This window comes from Candoia aspera, chromosome 4, assembly GCF_035149785.1.
Source record: "Candoia aspera isolate rCanAsp1 chromosome 4, rCanAsp1.hap2, whole genome shotgun sequence".
NCBI lineage: Eukaryota > Metazoa > Chordata > Lepidosauria > Squamata > Boidae > Candoia > Candoia aspera.
Window position 1 is genome coordinate 97,755,722 of NC_086156.1, and position 24,918 is coordinate 97,780,639.

A 24,918-nucleotide genomic window follows, 5' to 3' on the forward strand; every position below is an offset into this window, starting at 1 on the left:
ATGGCTAATATTCTCCTACGTGGGTAGGTGAGAGGGGTTGAGGAATGGTGGATAAAGAATGCCAAGCTAACCCTACAGAGTTTTGAACACAGTAATGCCAGATGGACAAGAAATTTATGATTCTAATCGAATTATCTAAAATCCCAGTCCAAGGAAATAACAAACTCTACAGCCTGATTTGCCCATTTTATTTTTGAACTATCCCTTTTCCTGTACCTTTAACATCAGCACTCATTAGAAGAAAGCAAACACTGTTTGGGTCCACTTTACCTTAAACCGTAATGTTGTTCGTTTTTTCATGGCTCAGCAGGTTGTGTGAATCTGACCAGTTATGGATTTTTCAATAATTCCTGCCCTGGCCCAATAAAATATTTTCAGTCTGTAGATTGTAACCCCAGGCCCGGACTGTGCACCTTTCATCATCCAGAGGGGGCATGCAAATGAATCCAATTTGGGGTAGGGAAGAATGCTAAGGGGTAAAATGGTGCCTTAAATCCCACCCCCACCCCACCCCCATGTGGAAAGAACCCATATCTCTGGTTGTGCCTAATCTTGGGGGCTCTAGGAAATCCTTTCTGCCTAGTAGGCTCTGTATTTTTCATTTCTGTCCTAGACTTTGTCAAGCACCAGGCCCCTTGAATCATTATAATGGTGATGACTGATGGCAAGGGTACCACACACATTTCCGTTAACCCCTCTCTCTTCCATCTGCTTTCTTTTCCCTGGCAGGATCCCTCTGCAGAAATTCCCATCTGTCCGAAACCGGTTTGGCCAGTCAGGTCTTCCCATTGCTGAAGTGTTAAGGCGAGGTGGCTTAAGGACTGGAAAGCCACCTGCTATGGCTACTGTCACTCGCCAGCGTCTCCACAACTACATGGATGTATGTTTTCTTAGTAGAGGGCATAAGCTAGGAGTAAAGCTATAGAATGTTGCAGTGGTAAATGAAGGGCATGTGAACCAACTACAGGTAGTCTTCGCTTAATGATCACAGTTGGGACTGGACTTTCGGTTGCTAAGTGGTGAGGTCGTTAAGCAAACCCAACCCAATTTCATGACCATTTTTGAGGCAGTCATTAAGCAAATCACTGCAATAATTAAGCGAATCATATGGTCATTAAGTGAACCACGTGGTTGTTAAGCAGATCACGCAGTTCCCCATTGATTTTGCTTGTTGGAAGCCAGCTGGGAAGGTCGAAAATGGCAATCATGTGACCGTGGGATGCTGTGATGGTTGTAAATGCAAACCGGTTGCCAGGCACCCAAATCGCAATCATGTGACCATGGGACACTGAAATGGTCATAAGTGCGAGGACTGGTCGCAAGTTGGGTTTTTAGAGCCATCATAAGTCTGAACCATTGCTAAACGAATGATCCTTAAGCAAGGACTACCTGTAAGATAATGCCAAAATGACGATGTGCGCAGTGATGTCATCCCACAAATGCCACCATCCTGATGCCCAATGCCAGAGTGCAAATTGTTAGACTAGGTTTGAGGAGGTTCAAGTCCATCCTCAACTATGGAAACTTACACTATCTCAGCCCACCCTACTTTACGGGACTGTTGTGAGATAAAATGAAGAAAGATCCCTAGGTAAACTGCCATGAGCTTCTGGAGGAAAGGTAAGTTACAAATCCACCAAATAAACTGATGGGTCTCTGAGCAATGGAAACTTGGCTGCTGGATGGAGTCTCAAGGACTACACCTGCGTTCAACCATAGAGACAACCCACCAAGTGATTTGTTTGATTTTGGTTAGGTGTGTTGTCTGAACTCAGTCACTGTGATTAGTGCATATGATTACATGAGTCAATTAATCGATTTATCAATAACTTCAAATAACTTTCCACACCATTGAAGCCATCAGTCTGAGAGGAAAATAACATTTTATGGTTTGGTTCCAGAGGCATCTAAAATGAGTAAAGGGCAATCCATTCTTGCAAGAATTTCCACCAAGATCAATGCCTCCTGCAGCATATTTCTCAAGGGCCTCTCAACCACCAGGTTCTCTTCTTGGGTGAAGGTCACTGGGAAATGCCATAGGAAGAACACTTAGCTTCCCTTCCTCCTGTGAGGGAAGCAATGCAATCTTCTTTTTTTAAGAGACACGCTTAAGAGACAAGCTTGGTTTTAGATGAGGGTACATGGGGTGAAGTTTTGAAGATAGATTTGATTAATTGATTGATTGATGATGTGCCATAAAATTGGTGTCAGCTCTTAACAACCACATAGACCTTCTCTAGGATGATCTGTCCCAACCTGGTCCTTCAAGTCTCCCAACAGTGTACCCAGTACCACTGTAATTGAGTCCACCCTCCTTATTCCTGGTCATCCTCTTTTCTTCCACCTTTACCAGAATCATAGACTTCTCATGAGAATTGGGTCTTTGCATACTGTGTCCAAAATATAACTTGAGCCTGATCATTTGTGCCTTGGGTGAGAACCCTGGATTGTTTGTTTTCTTGCTATCTATGGTATTGTCAGGAGTCTTCTCCAACACCAAAGTTCAAAAACATCAATACTCTTTCTATCCTGCATCTTTGAAGTCCAACTTTGATTTCCATAGTGTGTCATAGAGAAAATCATTGCCAGCACAATTCTGATCTTCATAGGTGTAGACGCATCCCAGCATCTGAATATATTTTCCAGGCCTTCATTTCCAGACACCTAACAAATGCTAGCCTGTGAAGTATTTATTGAGTGCTGGTTACTCTTCTGTTACTAGCTCAGTGATAAAAAGCAGAAACCATCCATCACTTTAGTATCTCCACTGTCAATTGTACAACTTGTTTTCTTTAGTCTGATCTTTTTAATATTTAGTTTTAGTCCCATTTTTTTCACTGTGCTCCTTGATTTTTATTACTAGAGCTTTTAGATCCTTTCCATTTTCAGCTAAGGGTAGCATCATCAGCATGGCACAGGTTATTAATGTTTCTTCCTCCAATTTTATATATGTGCTCATGTTCTTCCAATCCAGCCTCCCTCAATATATATTCACCATAGATCCAGTTAATTTCTCTGTGTTCTGTACAGACTGTGGCTTCCAGTCCTGTAGATAAATTTTGCATGTGGACAATATGATGTCCTGGAATTTCTGTTTTTCTCAGGACATTCCACAGCTTGACATCATTGACACAATCAAAGGCCTTTCTATAATCAGTGAAGCACCTATTTTCTTTTTGTATTCTTTGGCTTCCTCAATTTTCTAGTGTGCATCACCAATCATGTCTCTTGGTCCTTGGATTTTTGTAAAGCCAGGCTAAACATCAGGCATTTCCCTTTCCATGCAGGGCTCCAATCTGCACCGGATGATCCTAAGTATTATTTTGCTAGCATGTGAAATTACGGATAGCGTACAATAGTTAGCACACTCTGTTAAGTCTCCTTTCTTTGATATTGGTAGTTGGCTAACTTTTTCCAGTCTGTTTGCCACTGTCATTCTCCAGATTTGCTGGCATAATTTGTTTAGAATTTTTACTGATTCTTCTTTTGTTGCTTGCTATTTTAACGTAGATATTGAATCAATTCTTCTAGCCTTCCCACTTGATAATGTTCAAAGTGTTGATTTAACTTCATCTTTTAGTACTAGAGGTTCTTGGAAACAGGGAATATCCTGAAAGATTTCTTGGATGTTGACATCCCTCAATTCCTCCCATCTTTGTTTGATCTTCTTTGAATCAGTTACTATATGTCCATTGGCATTCTTTAGCATACCAATTTGAACCTTCATCTGAGTTTGGAAATATTTTGAAAGATTTTTCTTGGGTTTCCATGTCAGTTTCGATCTTCAATGTCTTTGCAGGTATAATGACAAATACTGCTTCTTCTCTTTTAACAGTTCTCTGAAATTCTTCATTAAGTTCCTTCCTAAGATATTTGTCTTTCTTGGCTTTGCTTCTCTTGTCTTCCTGGCAATTTCCATCCTTTGTTCTGAAATCCAGTTTGCTTTCTTCTATTTCTTCATCTTTAGCAATCTCTTTTTACATTAATCCTTAACAACGTCTTTAAGTTTATTCCACAATTTCTCTGGTTACCTATCAATGAGGTTCAGGACTTCAAATGTTCTCTTTAAAATGGTAGGGATTTGTTCAAGATTACATTATGGAAACTGGCTGGCTTTATTTTTCCAATGTAGCTTGACTTGGAATTTGCACAATATAGAGGCATTGTTTTGGTTGTTTGAAGACTGTGATAGCAACAAAGAAATCGTTGGATTGGCAGACAGAGATAAGTCACTTTCCTACTTAATTTCTGTTTCCTAAGCCATACAGTCCAACTGTGTTTTCTTCCTCACTATTTCCAATCTCCAACCACAATTAGCACATCTGGCTTGCATGTTCTATCAATTTCAGATTAAACTTAACCATAAAACTTGTCTTCTTCTTCTGCAAAGTGTTTGGACCATAAAGTTGGATAAACATAGTATTAAAGGATTGTCCATGATGTCTAATCAATATTACTTGGTTACTGATTATATTGTTCCCAATTCCTCACGATGAAAGCAAGGGCATTCCTTGTTTTTCATGTCCTGAATAGTTAATAGTATGATCTCCTGATTGAAAGTGTCCAACTCCAATCCATTTCAGTCTGCTGGTGCCTGACATGTTATTTATAGGTAATCTATTTCATCTTTCACTCTACTGAGCTTTTCCATGTTCGTGCTTCTTGCATTCTATATACCCACTGTCATTCTTCTTTGCAGCTTCAGATTTTCTTTTCCTCCATGGCAACATCAGCAACTAAACATCTGGAAGGCCACATCTAATCTAGCCCCATCATCAGAATAATTAGTGTTGGCAGAATGCTGGGAAAGCCTTTAGCCCAGGAGAGATCAGAAAAGTCACACACACCAGGCATATCTATAAAAATAATTTATTTACAGAAAGCAAAACAAAAGCAAAACATATTTAAAGGACTTAGCTCTCATTGAGAGCTACCTGGCTTGCTACATGTCTGCACAGAAGAGAAAGAGGAACTGAAACAAGTCCGGGCAGGTTCCTTCCCTCAGGTGCAATAATTAACATTTGAAAAGGGGGCAGTTGAATTCAACCTCTGCACCCGGCCAAAATGATTAGAGACAATAGCACCTTAATCTGTTAGTAGGAAAACCATTAACACTCCCCTTTTTATACTACAGATTAAGATGCAAACCAATTTGCTTTGTCAACTCTTTGTGTCTTGGTACAGGAAGAGGTTTGGTTAAAATATCAGCAATCATGTCTTTTGATTCACAATATTTTAACATTATTTCTCCTTTGCTTATCATATCTTTGATATATTGATATCTAATATCGATATGTTTTGTTCTATTTCTGCAGGCTTCAGATTTTGCCATAGCAATGCAAGCTTGAATATCCTCATAAACAGTTATAGGCTGGTTCACTTCCATGCCTATGTCTTTTAACAAATGTTTAAACCATGTAACCTCATTACAGGTTTGTGTTAGAGAACAAAACTCTGCTTCTGCAGTGGAAAGAGCAACAAGTGTTTGTTTTCTAGAACGCCAGCCTAAGCTAGATCCAGCAAATTGAATTAAAATCCCAGAAGTGGATTTTCTGTCACTGACATCTGCTCCCCAGTCAGAATCGGCAAAAGCCTGCAATTTCTCGGTTCCAGAGGCATTTAGCTTCAGGCAATAATTCTTTGTTCCTTGCAAATACCTCATTAACCTCTTCAATGCTGCTTTTCCAGTAGATGTAGGCTTCTCTACCTGTCTACTTAAAATGGCCACAGAATTTGAGATATCTGGGCGAGAATGATTTGCAATGTACAGTAAACTTCCAATTGCAGATCTATATTTCTCTGCCTCAGTTAATTGAGTTTCTCCTATATCTTTCTGAAAATCTATTATCATCGGAGTAGAGACTGGTTTACAGTCTTGCATATTAAAATCCTCTAGGAGCTTTTGAATTTTACTACGTTGGTTTAACAGAAAGCTACCATCCTTCTCCCTGTGTACTTCCAAACCTAGGTAATTTGTTATAATTCCAAGGCTTTTTAATGTGAAGTGGCTTTTCATGCAGGCTTCAAAATCAAGCCTTTGTTTTTCTGTTGATGTGAACAGCAGCAAATCATCAACATAAATGCACAGTTACATACAGCCTTGTTTGTCCTTCTTCATATATACACAGGGATCTGCTTTTCCTTTTTCAAAACCAAAATTCTGCAGTTTTTCATCTATTTTTTGGTTCCAGGATCTAGCAGCTTGTTTTAACCCATAGATTGACTTCTGCAGTTCACAGACTAGATTCTCCCCTTTTTCATAGCCAGGGGGTTGCTGCATGTATAATCTGTGGTCTAAATCACCATAGAGAAATGCAGTCTGAATGTCATAGTGGTTAACTGACATTCCTTTCAGTGCAGCAACTTTTAACAGTAATCTAATTGATTCACCTTTAGTAACTGGTGCAAAAGTCTTGTCAAAGTCTAAATCTTTCCTTTGAGTGAACCCTTTTGCAACCAACCTTGCTTTATATTTTTGGATTTTGCCATCAGCATCCCTTTTCAGTTTGAAAAAACCCACCTACAACCCAGACAGTGTTAATTGGGAGGTAGATTTACCAGTTTCCATGTTTTATTTTTTTTCAAGGATGCTAATTCCTGTTGCATGGCAGAATGCCAATTTTGTGCAATCTCAGGTGGTAAAGCGTTCACTTGTTCTAAAGACTCAGGTTCTGTGAATATGTGAAAAGCCTTTACTGTTTCAGCCTGAAAACGTGATGGAGGAACGCCTTTATTACTTCTCTGAGATCTGCGAGGTAATACAGGGCTTAAATTTTGACTCCTATCACTTTCCTGAGAAGCATCTGTCTCATCAGACAGATCTTCAGTTTGCTTTTCTGGTTTAATGTCCTCATCAGGCAAAAGATCACCATCAGCAAGTCCTTGCTGTTCTCTTGTGGTGGTCAGATCAACTGGAGAGCTAGAGTTTAATCTCCCCCGGTTTTGTTCAGCAAAAGAAGCGCTTTTGCTAATTATTAATTTCTCTCCCATTATGAACCTGTAGCTCCTTTGACTTTGTTCATAGCCAACAAAGATGGCTTTCTTTGTTGTGGGGCCTCCTTTCCTTCTCTGCTGTTTTGGAATATGAATCCATGCAGTGCTACCAAACACTCTAAGATGATTTACCTTTGGTTTCACACCATAAAACAAATGGAATGGAGTGTCCTGAATCACAGAGTTATAGTCTGTTTTGTACATAACAAGCAGTAGATATGGCCTCTCCCCAATACTTAAAAGATAAATATGAATCTTTTAGCATGCATTTCATCGCATTTTGCAAGGTTCTGCCCTTTCTTTCAGCAACACCATTTTGCTGAGGGGTGTAAGGGTTAGAAAGAATTTGTTCTATCCCTTTTTCTGCTAGGAACCTTTTTCTGCTAGGAACCTTTTGAATTTGTGAGAAAGGTATTCTCCTCCTCTATCACACTGGAGTGCAGATACAGGCCTAGGGAATTTTCCATTTGCCCATGTCACAAAACTTTTAAATTTCTCAAATGCCTCATCTTTATGTTTTAAGATGTAGACAAATGTGTATCTTGAGAAATCATCAATGATGGTCATTGCATACCTTGCTTGTCCAAGACTTGGAGCAAAAGGACCAATAATGTCAGAGTGTACAATTTCCAAAGGTCTAGTTGTAACTCTGTCACTGTACTTACTCACAGGAGCTTTATGTGTTTCGCATCTTTGCAAACTACACAATCTAAGTATTTATCACAGGGTTTTATCTTTAGGTCAACACACAGCTGTGGCATTTGTGCTATATACTTGAAATTAGCATGACCAAATCTCCTGTGCATCAGGTGTACACATTGGTCATGATATGGCATGTTGCCAACTGCAGCCTTGCAGCTTGGCTTCCTTGCATTTTGCACAATGTACAAGGAGTCTTTTAACATACCAGTAGCACACAATTTCCCATTTTTACATATCTCACAACCATTTTTCTTAAATGTTATGATATACCCTGTTGCAGTCAATTGTGCCACAGATAAAAGGTTTGACTGTAAATTTGGCACATACAACACACCTTTTACAGTTTCTCCCAAGCAGGATAAATACAAGTCACCTTGTCCCATAATTTTGGTCACAGACCCATCAGCCAAAGATACACTTTGTCTTTCAGTTTTAGACAGTGACACAAAAGAGCTTTTACAATTACATAAATGACAATTGGCCCCAGAATCTAACACCCATACATCAGAATTACCCTTCTCAGCAACCTGTGCAATTTGGGTTGTCTGAAGAGCCTTCTTCTGTGTTGCCCTTGTGTTCTTCTTCTCTGTCTTTCTACTCTTGGGTCTCATGGCACAGTCTCTTTGCAAATGTCCAGCTGAACCACAAGTGAAGCATCGCTGGCTGGCTAGCGCTGTGGCCTCAGGTTCCTTTCCCTTCTTTTCCCTCATTTTCTGGTATTGCAGTTTTCCAGAAGAGATGGGGGGGATCTTTCCTCTCTCTTCTCCCATTCACCGAGTAAGCGCTGTGTAACATACGATGGGGTGAGGTCTGCTTCAGGCATAGCCTCCAGGGTACAAATCAGTGTGTCCCACGTTGCATTTAGTGAGGACAGGAGGATATATGATTTTGTGAGAGGTGTAAATTCCATTCCTCTCTCCTGCAACTCAACAAACAGCTGCTGAATATAATGCAGGTGCTCAGGAAGGCTATCTCCTTCTGCAAGGTAGGCTCTGTACAGCTTTTTTGTCAGGGTAACTTTACTCCCTGCTGTTGCCTTTACATACAAGTCTCTCAAAGCATCCCAAAGTTGCTTTGCAGACTGCATGCCTCGCATGTGGACTAGCTGATTGTCCTCAACTCCCAAGATAATGGTGACTCTAGCCCGCTCATCCTGTCTCAGCCATTCAGCACTGGGATTTTGGGGGGTTTGCTCACCAATTGGCAGCCAAAGATTCTCTCTGCGAAGATACATCTCCATCTTCAGGGCCCAATTCAAATAGTTGGTCTCTGATAGGCGCTCCAGAGGCATCGCTGAGGGCTGGGAGGTAGCCATGGCTTCTTCCTTCTTTTGCAAGTCACCTCAGCTAGCTTCTTTGTCCTGTAGACCGGCAGTTGCTGGAAAATCTCCAGGCAGCTCCAAAGAAAATCTTCACAGGTCTTTGCTACCTGCCTTTAAATTGTGCATGAGGTGTGGAGCTGATCTCTCTTTTCTCTCTGGGTTTTACTGGGCTTACTGGGCTGCTCCCTGGGCCCATAACCTGTTGGCAGAATGCTGGGAAAGCCTTTAGCCCAGGAGAGATCAGAAAAGTCACACACACCAGGCATATCTATAAAAATAATTTATTTACAGAAAGCAAAACAAAAGCAAAACATATTTAAAGGACTTAGCTCTCATTGAGAGCTACCTGGCTTGCTACATGTCTGCACAGAAGAGAAAGAGGAACTGAAACAAGTCTGGGCAGGTTCCTCCCCCCAGGTGCAATAATTAACATCGAAAAGGGGGCAGTTGAATTCAACCTCTGCACCCGGCCAAAATGATTAGAGACAATAGCACCTTAATCTATTAGTAGGAAAACCATTAACAATTAGTACTCTGAAACATCCTCAGATCTCCCTCACTAGTATGTCGAATACCTTTTGACCCCAGGTACCCATCATCTAGCACTATGTCATCAATCACTTTATCTTATCTATCCATGTGGTTTTTCTTGGCAAAACTCAGGAGTGGTTTACCTTGCCTTCTCCAGCGCAGCTTGAAATGATTCCTTTCCTGTTGTCATTAAAATGATCATCTACCTCTAGCATCTTCCTGTATCGCTGCTGCCTAGATGACAGCTTTCTTTAGGTGGGCAGCTGGAATGACCTTCACCCCTAGGTGACCCCCATCCTGGAGGAATATTCTTTTGGCATACACTCCAACCAAGGAAAACCACTTCTCCTGCCATAATGAGGCAGCATAGTAGGATTTAAGGGTGTCTCCTGTTAGAAAGAGGGTCAATCTTTGGTTCTAGAGTTACATAACCTTAATACCCCTCCCATCAAGCAAAAAGAAATAAAAACCTTTAACTCCCATTTTGTTAGAGAAATAAGTTCAAAGATTTCCAGTCTAACTAACCAGTTAATTCCTTCTTGAAGGTAATCAGGTATAGTAGCCATACAAATCCTCTACCCAACCATGGAAACCCAATAATAAACTGGAAGTGGAAATGGAAGGGTAGAATATCCTGTCCCATCCTCTCCAAGAAAAGTGTTGTTGTTGTTGTTGTTGTTGTTAAAAGGGGGAAGTAATCAGCACATCTAGGCTGCAGAAAGGAGGGCTTTTCAGCAAGTTAGTTAAAAAGTTCAAATCTAGTAAATTTGGTAGGCTTTTTAAAGGATTGGGCTGAATATCATTGGGCCTGATATCAATATCATATTGCTCAGAGATCATCCCTACTAAATTTTTATCCTTGTACTGACTTTGGGGGTACTTTTTGGATTTTATTTTATTTTAACATACACACAAGCAGAGAAGAGTCTTTAACAATAGATTATTTGGGGTAAAACAGAAATAAAAGAAGATTATCCATTAAAATATGTTGGTGAAAGTATATGAAAACCACAGTGCTGACTGATCAAAACAAATCACAAACTCTGAACATTGCCACTTGTTTTGCATGCCATCTGAAAAACAAAAGACCAATATGCAAAACTTCTGTCAATTAATTGTTGCAGTATAGGGGAGTCCGCTGTGCTCTGTCCACCTCAAGAATTCTGTATTCCTTCTCCTCCTCATGCTGGTGGATTTCTTTTTCAGCTGACCTTGACATGTAATCACTGAGTTTGCTTGTTCCTCATTTGCTGTTTTTGTCTTTTTCCTCTTCTTTAAGATTAATGTTTCTGAAGTATTTGAACTCTTCTGCAAATGTCAGTCTGGTGATATCTCTGTTTTGCCTTTGGAGAGTGCCATGTTGGATACAAAAAGACTGGCATTCAGAATGAGTTTGTTATTGGTGTATTTACTTAATTTACAATTACATTTTTATTTGCTTTTCCTTTAACCACTGTTTCGCAGTGTTGACAACTTTAAGATGTGTTGACTTCAACTCCCAGAATCTGGGAGTTGAAGCCCACACATCTTAAAGTTGCCAAGGTTGAGTAACACTGCTTTAGACAATCGAGGTAGCCTACATGGCAGTGGACGGTGGGAACAACCCTGTGAGGTAGGTTGGGCTAGGAGAGAATGTCTGCTCCAAAGCCACCCAACAAGGATCTGAACTTGGAACCCCCAACCCTGTCTCAACAGGGCTGCAACTGGGGGGGGGGGGAACCAGGGCATGTACCCCGGGTGCCACGCTGGGGGGGCACCAAAATGAGTGCTGGGGGGTGCCAAAATGGGCACGGAATCCATGTTTGCCCCGGGTGACACAGACCCTAGTTGCAGTCCTGTGTTTCAATACCATTTTGGTTCTCTCTATCAAAGAAGGATGAACAAATAGATAAAGAAATTGGTTCAAGTGATTATAAAATACTGACCTTTTCTTCTTCTTCCTTTGCTGTATCACAGGCACAGTACTATGGGGAAATCTGTCTTGGAACCCCCCAACAATGCTTCAATGTTGTCTTTGATACTGGCTCTTCCAATCTGTGGGTGCCTTCCTCCAAATGTTGCCTGCTACATTTGGCATGCTGTAAGACATAAAATCCTCACCTGATTCTCAAGGAATGGAGTGGAGGTGCATGAGGAGCAGCAGCTCAGGAGAAACATGCATGCTAACGTATCCAAAATGTTATGCAGGCTTTTTTTTAAAATCACAAACTGATGTGGTGGTAGAATGAACCAGTTGAGAAAATGAGAGATAGTATAACCATTGTTAGAGTAATCCATTCCTATCTTGGAGAAGCATAAGGGCTACTTTGTCAGCCAAATTCTCCCCAGTTATCAACTTAGTGGTGAATTATTTGAGAGAGCAGTTTCTTCATGGGAGTCTATGGCCTGGTTCACATGTAACATCAAATCAAGGAAGCCACAATAATCTACAAGCCCAACATCAGGGAAGATTTGGCAGGGCAGAAAGCCTTTCTCTTCTGTAAGGCCAGGTCAGCTTGAAATCAGAGCAAAACCATCCATGACTTGATCATGGATGGAGCCAACCTGGTGTCAAAACTGAGACCTGAGGAAGAAGACTAGTGTCACTGTGTGGGCTCCATTTCTTCCATCAGGGTACTCTCTTGTGGGACAGACAGGGGGAAGAAGGTAGGGTATAGGTGGTCTCACTGTGGGCCATAAAAAATTATTGCTTTCATTAAGATCTCTATGAAAGAATTGAATGATACTGAACGTAGAAAGTTGGGAGCTCTCGGGTAGATAGGAGTTAGCATACCATCCTGCCCGTTATGTAACTACCTCCCTAGCTGAGTCAACACAACTGGTTAGTGTGATTCTAAACTACTGTTAGAATCACACAAGTTTTTGATAGTGAGTAATCTCAGTGACCCTTTGGGATTTGCTTGTCTCTTAAAGTCTAGGAATTCATAGCAGCTATGAAAACTACAGATTTATCCCACTGAGTCCTGGGACTGTGATACATACTGCTGATCACATACTAAGTTCGGTCTTATGCTCCAATAAGGGAATGTTCTGTGCAAATAAAATCTTTTGCATCTGAGCTGACTGGGTTTGTTTTTTTTAATGTGACCATACCACAATTGCCTGCATTACTCTTGTGGTGTGCCAGTGGGCTAAAGACCATAACATAAATTGGGAAACATCAGTGGTGTAAGCCATCAAGTAGGCTTAGCATGGAGGGAGGGAGGGAAGGAAGGGAGGTCCTGGCCCAGTCTGTTCTCTACACACATTTAACTGCTTTTTCTCCATCAGGGGTACACCGTCATTACTGGTCGCTCTTTTCCTGCACCCACAAGGATGATAAAAGCAAATTTGCAATTCATTATGGAAGTGGTAGCCTTAAAGGATTCTTAAGCCGGGATGTTCTCAGGGTGAGTACAGGAAGCTGAAGAAAGCTGGTTCTCAGAAAGAAGTTTAATGTTGGAGGGGAAGGATAAGAGGAGGACAATATTTTTCCCCTCCTGAAGATAAAATTCAATTTTCTTCTGAATGATATTTCTAAAAAAATTATCTTACATTCTCTTTCCCATGCCAAGTCTCAGATCTGTAACATGCAATATAAGACAGAAGGAAGTGGTTTCTCTTCAATTCTTATACATTTTTTGACTTTTACTGAAGGCTTGTGAAACTTGTGATCAGGAAAAAGAAGCAGCTTTAGAAGAAAATTGGAAGTCTCTTCGTTATATTTTCTCTCTCTCTCTCTCTCCCCCTGCACTTTTAGCTTTGTCTTTTTCTTATCTTTTCCCTTTCTTCATTCTAAATATTAGTTCTTGTTAGTTTTTATCTTTCTTCTTAAAAGCTTTAATAAAGTTATATATGAAAAAAGGAAAAAGCAGCAGCTTTGAAACATTTGCAGGTTTTTCGTTATGCTAAATAAAGATCGAATTCAGCCTAAAATTCACACATCCATAAGATACCGGCTAGTGAGAGACACGGGTGTTTGGTCAAAATGGGGATTCCAGCATCATTTGCTATTTTACAGGGGAGCCCACAAGGTATGGTCAGAAAGTCAAGATGGCAGGCCCAGTGATGAAATCAAAGCTCCCCTTATTTTTCCATCTCATGTCATGACTGCCATCTTGACTTTTTGACCACCCCCTATGGGTGCCCCTGCTCATTTTCTAAAACACTGAAAACCACAACTCCTGACTGGTGAAGAATCAGATTAGTTATAGTTAAGCAATATTATTTCATAATGCATTCATATGCCTTCCAACAATCCCTATTTCTTTCATGTATGGGTTCTATTGCTGTAAAACAACTACCTCTATTTTGGGGGGAGAGGCAGTGGTAACTACAAAGATCATGCTGCTTGGGGATGGTGGGAGTCACAGTCCAACATACCTGGAAGGCACCTGGGTTGAAAAGGTTGCTGTAGCTCTACACTACGCTAGTTTCTAATCATCCCTTGTATTAGGATAGCATGCTACTCCTGTTTCATCAATGTATGAAAATCAATCAGTTCTTGAGCCAGTAGAGCATAAGGGTTATAGTGTATGACTTGGGCATGAAGCTCACTGTGTAATTTGGGGTCAGCAACTCCTATCTCAACCCAACCTATTTACTGAGAATTATAAATGGAATAAATCAATAATAATAATAATGATGCTTGGTAATGAGTCTGAGGAGTTCACCTTTATTTTTGGAATCTAGTTTTGCTTCTGTGAAAGTAGGAATTACTAAGAAAGAAAATCCAGATGGATTTTATTATTCAATTAGGGAAGGTATTTGTTTATTGACCTGCCAATGTATCTCTGCCTTGGTTGCAGTTTTGCATAGATGCAAACTTACTTGCATCTAGCAGACTGCGTAAAACTGAACAATTAGTCTATTTTAAGTACAGTTAGGCTATAGTTATATTATAATGCACAGGGCAAAATCTATGAATGCAGCTCTTTGCAGGCTTCTGTATGTAAAAAAAAAATAGGCAGGGATGTCTACCAGGTATGGTCAAAAAAGACAAGATGGCGGTCATGAAGTTTTGGTTGAAGCTTTACCCATGTGTTATATGCATTGCAGGAAACTTTGACAAGTCACTTAGCTAGTTAACTGATCAAATGATGCACATAAAAATCAGGCTGAATTTTGATTGCCCTTGTCATGATTTGCACCTTATGGACACCCCTGGCTAGATGGAACAGAAGACAAAATGCTTTGTATATTCTCTCTCTTCAGATTGGCAACATCACTATTCAGAACCAAACCTTTGCTGAGGCTACAGATTTGCCAGGTTTGGTTTTTGTGGCTGCAAAATTTGATGGTATCTTGGGACTGGGTTATCCCTCCATCTCAGTAAACAACATCACCCCACCCTTTGACAACATGATGAAGAAGAAGCTCCTGGAAAACAATGTCTTCTCATTCCATCTTTGCAAGTATGGCCCTTTTTCCTCTCATCATCTCCTCCTCCCTGATATCCAAAGCAGGGCCCTTCCCAAGTCCCATCCCCTAGGGTTCATTTTTATAAGTGTTTGGCGGGGTCCCTTTCTCATCCTCAGCAATTAGCATGCAACCCATTTAGCCCTGTGCTACAGAAGACCATCCTCTGCTATTTCTGCACAATCTCAGCCTTAGTTCACTGGGTTGCAGAATGACTGAGTGATTGAGAAGAGGCAGGCTACAAGTGGAGTAAATAAAAAACAAGATGAAGTAGACTTAAAAGTACATCAAATTGGCAGCTCAGAACTTGAGTTCCTTCCTTCCTTCCTTCCTTCCTTCCTTCCTTCAATTCCTTCCTTCAATTCCTTCCTTCCTTCCTTCCTTCAGTTCCTTCCTTCCTTCCTTCCTTCAGTTCCTTCCTTCCTTCCTTCCTTCCTTCAATTCCTTCCTTCCTTCCTTCCTTCTTTTTCTTGTACGACTGACTTAGTTGTTACAAGAAGGAGGAAGGATCAAGCTTCTGACCTAGTGCCTTCCAGAAGTGTTGGAATACACTACTATTGCTACTATCCAGGAGGATAGCTAGTGTTGTAATTTGTTTAATATTCTACTTCCCACTGACTCACGAAGAGCAATTCAGAGTTTCAAAACACCTCACTGTACACAGTACAATTATCAGCTGTTGAATACACTATAAGCATTACAATATTATGTATTAAGGGTGGCAGACAACATCCTTTATGTATGTGTGGGATGTTCAGCCTCTCCATTTTTAACTGTCTCTCTTCAAATTTTGGGTCATTCCTTTGGTCTCTCAGCTTTCCCTCATGATGTCTTCTGCCTTATGAGGGTCTTTCTGGCCCTCCTTTTGCAGTGAACTATCACAGTTACCCTATCATACCCCACCAGCACAGTCAAGGGCCAGGCTGGAGGGGACAGTGTGAATTGTCATCCAGGCAAGAAAATGTAGTGAGCTTATAGGACCAGTTCCAGGAGCCAGTTCCAAACCTGTCAGCGGCACCTTTCTTTCTTTTTCTTTCTTTCTTTCTTTCTTTCCTTACTTACTTACTTACTTACTTATTTATATTTCTACCTTGCATTTCTATCCCGCTGCAGTCATAAGCAGCTTCCCTTGCAGCTTACAATTGGAGAAAATGGTAAAGACCAATAAAAATTAAAAATACAAAAACCTAGAATCCAAAATAGAGAAGCCTCACGTGGCACAGAGTGGAAGGCGGCAGTACTGCAACTGAAAACTCTCCCCACGACCCAAGTTCGATCCCAGCGGAAGCTGGATTCTCAGTAAGCCGGCTCAGGTCGACTCAGCCTTCCCTCCTTCCGAGGTTGGTGAAATGAGTACCCAACTTGCAGGGGAAGGTGACGACTGGGGAAGGCAATGGCAAACCACCCCACTATAGTCTGCCAAGAAAGCGTCGTGAAAGTGGCGTCTCCCCCAAAGGGTCAGACATGACTCGGTGCTTGCGCAGGGGACCTTTCACCTTTTTTTTCACCAGAATCCAAAATGCAAAAAGTAGATTTCAGAGAATATCTAGCATCAGCCCCCCAACCCACTCTGGGAAAGTTATGATTTCAGAAGCTTCTGGAAGGCAGCTAGAATTGGGGCCAAATTTATTTTATTTTCTATCCTGCCTTTATTATTTTTTTAATAAATAACTCAAGACGGCAAACATACCTACTACTCCTTTGTCCTCCTATTTTCCCCACAACAGCAACCCTGTCAGGTGAGTTGGGCTGAGAGAGGGGGACTGGCCCAAGGTCTCCCAGCCGGCTTTCATACCTAAGATGGGACTAGAACTCACAGACTCCTGGTTTCTAGCCTGTTGCCTTAACCACTAGACCAAACTGGCTGTCAAATGCACTTTTCATGGGAGGCTATTCCAGAAGGCCTGCCCAGTGATAGGGAAACAATGCCTATGGGCTTGGGCCTCTAACTTCCTGAAAACAAGAGCCAATCATTTGCTTCTGCCAGCACAATCAAACTGGCTGGGCTGATCCCAGTGGAGAGATGCAATCCTGTAGAGGACAGAGGGAATGGCCTTGAAGGACAGGAGGCAGAACTGCTGCCAAGGCAACGTTCACATAAAAGAGGACTCTGTCCAGGGCAGGAATGTAACTTGGGACTACGTCCGTGCGAGATGGGCTCCTTTTTTATTCCCTAAGGTTGCTTCACTACGCTGACCATTTCCTTTCCTTTTTCCTTTCCATCTCTTCCAGACTTGGTCTCTCTCAGGGCCAGACCTTCCATCTGTCAAGCCCAGGCCTTAGATCCACGCACCTAGCTGCCCTCCTTGCCCTCACAACTCCACACCTTTTATGTCTTTTCCAAACTCTACATTTCGATTTCTTCCTGTGACTTCCCCCTCCTGCTGGAATTTCCTTGCAGGCTTCCCTTTGTCTGGCAAGAACCTCTTCCTCTTGTCCTGTGACCCAGTTAGCTTATTGCTCCTGTTTACCTCCACATCCTCTTTTTTTCTTTTCTGTGTCCAACTAATTATAAACCCTGAGCACTCACATTCTTAGCACCCAGTTATTTCCTTGGCAAACTCCTATCAGTTTGCATCAGCTACACTCATTTCCTCTAACTTTGCTGCAACTCCTTCAGTTATATTTACTTGGGATAAACAAATCCCATTCAGTTCAACAGAGCTGAGAAGTCACGAGTATTGGATTGCATTGTAATTAGAGTTAATGGACTAAACTGGTCAAGGGAAAAACATCAGTCTTACGTTTTCTGTTTGGCTTCTTGAAGCGTTATTAACATTCTCAAAACTTGGAGGACAAGGTGGTTTATCAGGGCAACTCTCTAATAGCCTAGTAATTATTAGTTAATTTCTCATATTTGGGCTTCTGGATTCTGGGATGTCTCACCCAACTGGTTTAACCATTCTACTCTTCCAGTTCTGAAAAGCTGGCTAGGAATTGCTTACAACAGTGTTTCTCAACATCGGAAGCTAAGATGCGTGGACTTTGACTCCTAGAATTCTTCAGCCAGCATGCTAGCTCAGAGAAACACTGAACTAGAATGGGGCAGAGCAGAGTTTTTCAAACTTGGCCACTTTAAGCTGTGTGAACTTCAACTCCCAGAATTCCCCAGCCAGAATGCTTAAAGTGGCCAAGTTTGAAAAATACTGGAGTAGAGGAATGAAATATTGGGGGCAAGGTGGGCAGGTGGATAGACATAATAGGACTAGCACCAGCATCTAGAAGCCGCAGTAAGACTAAGCCAAAAAAAGCAGGAAAGGAAATTGCTGGACTGGGGGTTTAATTTTCCAAAACATTGCAATGTTGTCCTGCTCTCCATTCCTATCCCCTTAAATCCACTACACACTTAAAACTGATCCTGGGTGCAGCTCATCACACAATCAGGAAAGGAGATGAGTTAACACTCACTTTGCACCATAATTGCCCCTTTCTGCAACCCTTAAAGTCCCAGGACCTTTGACCATCTTGGAAAATGGAAATAAATGATCCTGTGGCTTAGGATAGCTTTTTTAACTTTTGCAACACTTCTCTTAGCACCAACAGCAGCTCACAAAACAATGGTGGTGAGGTGGTTTTCGGAGGCATCAACCACAATGCCTATGTCGGAAAGCTCCACTATATTCCAGTGTCACGCAAAGCCTACTGGCAGATCAAGATGGACAAGTAAGTACACCTTGGAATCCCCATACTGGATGCCCACACTGATGAGAAATTATGAGGTTTGTAGTCTAACACACACACACACACACACACATACCTCAGAGGGCGTCGGCATGGGGAAAATTAATAGATAATCACTGGTGACAGCTGAGTTTACCTGCTTGCAATGACAGCACTCAGCACTAGAGGGCAGTGCTGTTGTATTTTAAAAGAATACATTCAAGTCTGCGGTGCTTTATTGTGCTATTTTCTTCTTTTTCCTTATCTTGTCCGACATGATATTCCTGCTTATTATCCTGCAAGAGCTCAAAGAAGCAAGCAGTCCCCTCCAACTCTCTTTCCCCAACACTAAACACAGTTTCCCCCCATCAAGTGCTATTTCCAGATCTGTTGGACTGCATGGCCAGTCTGGGGTCTAATACACCTGGAAAGCCAGATTGATAATGGCAGCATAGAAAAAGGCTGACTAGGCTGAGCAGCCCTCCCCACCCTGGCTGTCCCTCAGATGTATGCACTGAATTCCCCAAATCCTCTGCCAGCCCAGCCTTGTTTAGAAATCTGGGAAACACTTTTCACACTCCTAAATGGCACCAAGGTTGGATGAAGATGACAAGATGATGTATGAAAGAGAAGATTCTAGCCAGGATTTTGCAACCTGCCTTAGCACAACCCCTATTTCACCTGGAGTAGACATGTATGAGCTTCGTTGGGGAACTCTTGTGTGGAAACCATTACCGGCCCATAGGTACAAAAGATAGACCTCTCTTTCTTTCCCTGTGACACCTCACCTGACATTCTTCTTTTGCCCAAAGCGCCTTGGTCTTCCTTACTCACAGAGGCCAGGGGTGCAAATCATCTGGCCCCTATTGGGCACAGTTATTCTGTCTACCCAAGGCAACTGCCGATCCTGTCCTCCTTCCTTACGCCCCAAATGTTAAAGATGTTGCTAATGAAGTTGCTGTCATTGATCTTTCTTGGCTGGCTCACCCCATGTTTAAGTGAACAACTTAATTTGAACAATCAAGTTTTAAATTTAAAAAAAAGAATCAGTTTGCAATGGCCCAGCTCTATGCTTTAAAAGGGCATGGTTCTGTGAATGCCTTCTCAGACTGCAGATAATGTGGTAAATTTGCATCTGGACTCAGCTGAGGGCTGATTGGATGCAATTCCAGTGCATTGAAATCTATCATGTCAGCAAGAAGGTGGGGCTCCATCCTCTTCCCCAACGCACTGATGTATGCAGGAATGAAAGTAGTGGTTGGCTTTGGAATACTTTTAGCCATCTGGATTTTACGCTATTTGTTATAGTTATTTGTAATTATATTAACATTTATTGTATTATTAACCTGTTCTGAATTTCACTCTAGTTTTATTGTGAACTGCCCAGAGTCCCCCTTTTGGGGGAGATGGGCAGTGATAAATTTAACAAATAAATAAAATAAATAAATAAATAAATAAAGCAGCCTGTATTCAAATGAGGTTCCCACCGGATTCTAAAGTGGTTCAATCTGGGCAGGTTCTGTTCCCCCACAACCTCTGTTATTGGCAAGAGAACTGGATCTTCAGCTGGAAGAAGATGCTGAGTGCAAGCTCTTCTAGTTGCACAGGTAATCCTCACTTAACAACCACAACTGGGACCAGAATTTCAGTTGCTAAGCAAAGTGGTCATTAAGTGAATCTGACACAATTTTACAACCTTTTTGTGGTGGTCATTAAGTGAATCACTGCAGTCGTTAAGTGAATCACAGAGTTCCCCATTGATTTTGCTTGCCAGAAGCCAGCCAGGAATGTCAAAAATGGCAACCACGTGACCACGGGATGCTGCAACGGCATAAACGTGGACCAGCCGCCAAGCACCCAAATTGTGATCACGTGACCATGGGGATGCTGCAATGGTCCTAAGTGTGAGCACCGGTTGTAAGTCATTTTTTTCAGCACCATTGTAAGTCTGAACTGTCATTAAACAAATGGTCATTAAGTGAGGACTACCTGTATAGCCTCCCTGCCTCTGCCATAGTGTTTTGCCACTTTCTCTCACCTCCCATTGAGCCTACCCACCTGCAACCAAGTTTCAAATCACTGTCCTTTCCCAAACTCTCTGTGTAGGATAACCGCAGAGAGACAACCCAGGGAGAATGGACGCTGGCCGTGGAGCCTGTTCGACAAAAGCAATTCATCTACCTTCTGCGAGGACGGCTGCCAAGGCATTGTGGACACCGGCACGTCCCTCATTACGGGGCCAGGAACAGACATAGAGGCTCTCCACAAAGCTATTGGTGCTCAGCATGCTTTTGGTGGACAGGTAAAGAAGAGATGTTCCTTTGAGGGCGTGTCCTAGAACTACCCGATCTGGGCTGCAAAACTCCAGAGGACGCTGGGCAGCAACAAAGGGACGTCCCGGACACCAGCACTTTGCCGTCACCCAGCTGTCTTTCAGACGTCTGCAACCCAGATCTGGTAATCCTAGCACTGATTTCATTAACTTAGTGGGCAACTTTTGGGGACCAATCAGTGCATATGGACAATCCCTCAAAAGAGTTGCCGTAGCTTGCCTATTCCCAAAATGGCTGTTTACAGAAGGCTTCCCTCCCACCACCCTTTTCAGACCTCCAAAGCCCACGTTCACCCTTCATTTTGATGCACAAACCATGCCCCAGAGGGATTCTTGGAAATCATGATGATACTAGCGGCAGGTGTTCTGCTTCACAGCAAAACTGTCTGTTCCCAGTTTATGTAATTTCATGAAAAGAGTATTTAAAAAATGAAAGTCAGACGGGTGGGAAGCCTCCCCCGAGAAGGTACCTGCGATACAGTGATCTATATTGCCTACCACAAACTTTGCATCTTGCTCTACAGCTCACCTGCCAATGGCAGAATGACATTCCTCCTCATTCTAGTAGAGTCAAGAAACATGACACAGAATGGAACTACAGGTAGTCCTTGCTTAACAACCACAACTGAGGCCAGAGTTTTGGTTGCTAAGCGAAGCGGTCATTAAGCAAACCTGATCTGATTTTATGACTTTTTTGTGGTGGTCATTAAGCGAATCACTGCAGTCATTAAGTGAACCACATGGTCATTCAGCAAATCACGCAGCTCCCCATTGATTTTGCTTGCCAGAAGCCAGCTGGGAAAGTCAAAAATGGTGATCCCATGGCCACGCGATGCTGCGATGGTCGTAAGTGTGAGCACCAGTTGTAAGTCGGGTTTTTTAGCACTGTTGTAAGTCTGAACCATCACTAAACGAATGGTCATTAAGTGAAGACTACCTGTATACCAATCAGAGCAAGCCCCATTTCAGAGGCTGAGACCAAACTCAGCTTTTACTCAAACTTAGTGGTGTCTGCAAATGCATCCATGTATTCCAATATTAGTAAACGCTACCCCTTGAAGTGCTGCAGTTAGGAATCCTTGTGGGGGGTGGGGTCATTGTCTCTCTCCTTCTATTTGAATCTTTCAGGTCTCCCTTCCCCTCCTCCGTGAAGCCCTGATACCATCAATACTGCTTTCCTTTACTGCTAGTAATCAAGCTGTGAGTGCGATGCTTGTAAAGCCAAAACTTTGCACTCTTCAAGATGATGTAACATGGAGGAGGTTTGTGGTTGCAGATGTATTAAAAAGTTTGAAAAAATGTCAAAACAGGCCCTCATGGACTCTGTGACTAGCTGAATGACAATGGGACAGGCTTAGTGGCTGCAGAATGCAGACTAAAAGTTGGAAAGGGGAGGTGGGGGAAGTAGGATGGGTGGAAAAATGAAATGAAATGCTTTGGCTGGAACTCAAATAGGAATGTTCCAAGCGACAAGATGCTGTTGCTGGCCTCTCTTGCAGGTGGACTTCCTTGGGGATGCAAACACCTCTACAAAGGGTATTGAAGTGGACTCAGTGGCCTGAAGTCATTGCTTTATGACAGTGTTTCTCAACCTTGGCAACTTTAAGACCTGTGGGCTTCAACTCCTAGAATTCTCCAGCCAGCAAGGCTGGCTGGGGAATTCTGGGAGTTGAAGTCCACAGGTCTTAAAGTTGCCAAGGTTGAGAAACACTGCTCTATGATGTTCTCTCTCCTGCTGGCAGCAAAGTCACTATATGATGACACCATGTCACATGCTGAATTTTGCTGGACTTGACAGGGAAGAGAAAAACCAAGAAACAAGGTTGTCATTTCCAACAGCAGCTTGGGCTGCACTATGTCAGTTTTTTCTACCTATCTCAGGCAGCACGTGACGGGAATCAGCAAGCGATTGGCCTAGGAGAGGAAAAAATAGCACTTTTGTGTATGTGTGAGAGTGATATCAAACCCTTTCCTTCCTTCCTTCCTTCCTTCCTTCCTTCATGGCAATCTCCCTTCTCTTCTCCCAGTATTTAATAGACTGCAAGAAATTACCCGAGATGCCCAGTGTCACCTTCCATCTTAATGGCAGACCCTACACCCTGACACCCGAAGAATACACTCTTCAGGTGAGATAAGTGAGCAATTGGGGGTGGGAGCTGTAATATGCATCCAGAAGACCAGTTTTTCTTGGGTTTGTTTGTTTTTCATTTCTGCCCCCAATGTGAGGTTTAACTCCATTTACACCTGAACTGTGATGCAGCTGCACGAGTGAGAACTTCTTGTGGTGGTAAACAGATCATGGCCAGGGCAGAAGGCTAAGGTCCTACTCAACAGGAGGTCTCTAAATACAGTAGGGTTGGCTGAGCATATTTGGAAGCAAGGGTGTCCACAGAGTATGGCCAAAAAAGTCAAGATGGTGGCCCAATGCACATAAGCTTCAATCATCCTGTCGCAGCCACCATCTTGATTTTTTTGACTGCACCTTGTGGACATCTGAAGCCAGTGGAGTCCTGATTGTCCTGTAACATCATTAATACTGGAAGGAAGGAATTTGTTCCTCCAGAGACCGTATTTCATTTTAGAAGTTATAAATAAATCAAACAAACAAAGAAACCAGGGGATACAACATGGTAATGTCATTAGGGGTCCCCCTTCCAACTCTGGCCCTTTTTCAAATTTGGCGAGGTTTAAGGATATAAAATATAAAATGAAGTAATGCCATCAAATTTTGGGGACAAAATTTGGAGTTATTTTGAAGACTTCAGAACAGGAATTAGGGCATGTGTGGCTCATAGGCCACTCACATTTTCTGTAAATCCATTCAGTCCAGAGTTTAAATTAAAATAATAAAATATCACTGGATCATTCTGGGGAAGCTTTACTGACCCAATATCTTCAGGATGGGGGGAAGACTTGCAGTAGTATGCAGCATTTTTTTGTTAACCAACATATAGGTTGAGCAGCTGGGAAGCAAGCATACCTGTTTCCAAGGAATACTTGCCCCAAAGTAGCTTCCCCAGGCTGGCACTCTCCAGTAGGTTTGGGCTCCAATCACATTTAAGAGGCCAGAGCTTGTTATTGTGGCCTCACTGGGTGTAACTGTCAGCCCAGAAAGCTGAAAGTTCAGTTGATGGCATCTTTGATTACAAATGGCTCAGGAAGCTGAGGACTGGAAAAATCTCTGCCAAAACTCTGAGTTCCTGTCAGGCAAAATAAGTATTATTGAACTAGGAGGACAAAGGGTTCCTATGTTCCTCAGCTGTCATGGACCAGAATAAACCCTTGTTACACTCAGGAGAAGGAACAGCAGAGATGAAAATGTGAAGCCCTGAGGTTCATAAGCCCATCATTCAGGTCTCTCCTTTCTTCCACAGGTGAGGCAGGGAGGGGTGAGTACTTGTGTCAGTGGATTCATGACCCTCAACATCCCAAAGCCTGTTGGACCACTCTGGATCCTGGGAGATGTTTTCCTCCGGCGATATTACTCAGTCTTTGACAGAGATCATGACCAAGTTGGCTTAGCTGTTTCTAAACAAACTATATGTGGTGCTGGTTCTGATGCAAAGACAAACAACATGGCTGCAGCATGAAATACCGCCGCCACCCATGTGGTCAGACAATAGCTATCCCTTGTTTCGTGGCATTGGCATTAAGAACATAAGAAGCTCTGGGAGGGATTTATTTGCATACCAGTATAGGTGAGCCCAAAGCATGATGTCTGCATTCACCATATTTCTTGGAATAATTCCATTTTTAAAGTACAAGAACAAGTTTCCCACCCTCATGATAGGGATGATGATGATGATGAATCATTAGGTTTCCAGACTACAATCTGGAAATTCTCCTCTTATTGCTAATGTATTCCTGAATCAAGAAATTAGGTGCCACCTGTGTTTCTCCCCTCTACTCCTTTCTTCCTGACCACCTCCTTTTTGTTTCATGAACAACCTGGTGTTATGCAGGCCAGTTCAGAAGTAATTCT

The 24,918-nt window shown here is 42.2% G+C and overlaps 1 protein-coding gene across 1 annotated transcript; it reads left to right on the forward strand.

Annotated features, from left to right (window-relative positions):
• LOC134496769 (cathepsin D-like) lies at nucleotides 1-24,526 on the forward strand. The gene is made up of 9 exons (XM_063302480.1): nucleotides 1-23; nucleotides 730-880; nucleotides 11,504-11,627; nucleotides 12,818-12,936; nucleotides 14,741-14,940; nucleotides 18,479-18,607; nucleotides 20,711-20,906; nucleotides 22,964-23,062; nucleotides 24,311-24,526. The coding sequence occupies exons 1-9, from the start codon at nucleotides 1-3 to the stop codon at nucleotides 24,524-24,526; spliced, it is 1,257 nt and encodes a 418-aa protein (XP_063158550.1).
• The last annotated feature ends 392 nt before the right edge of the window (nucleotides 24,527-24,918 follow it).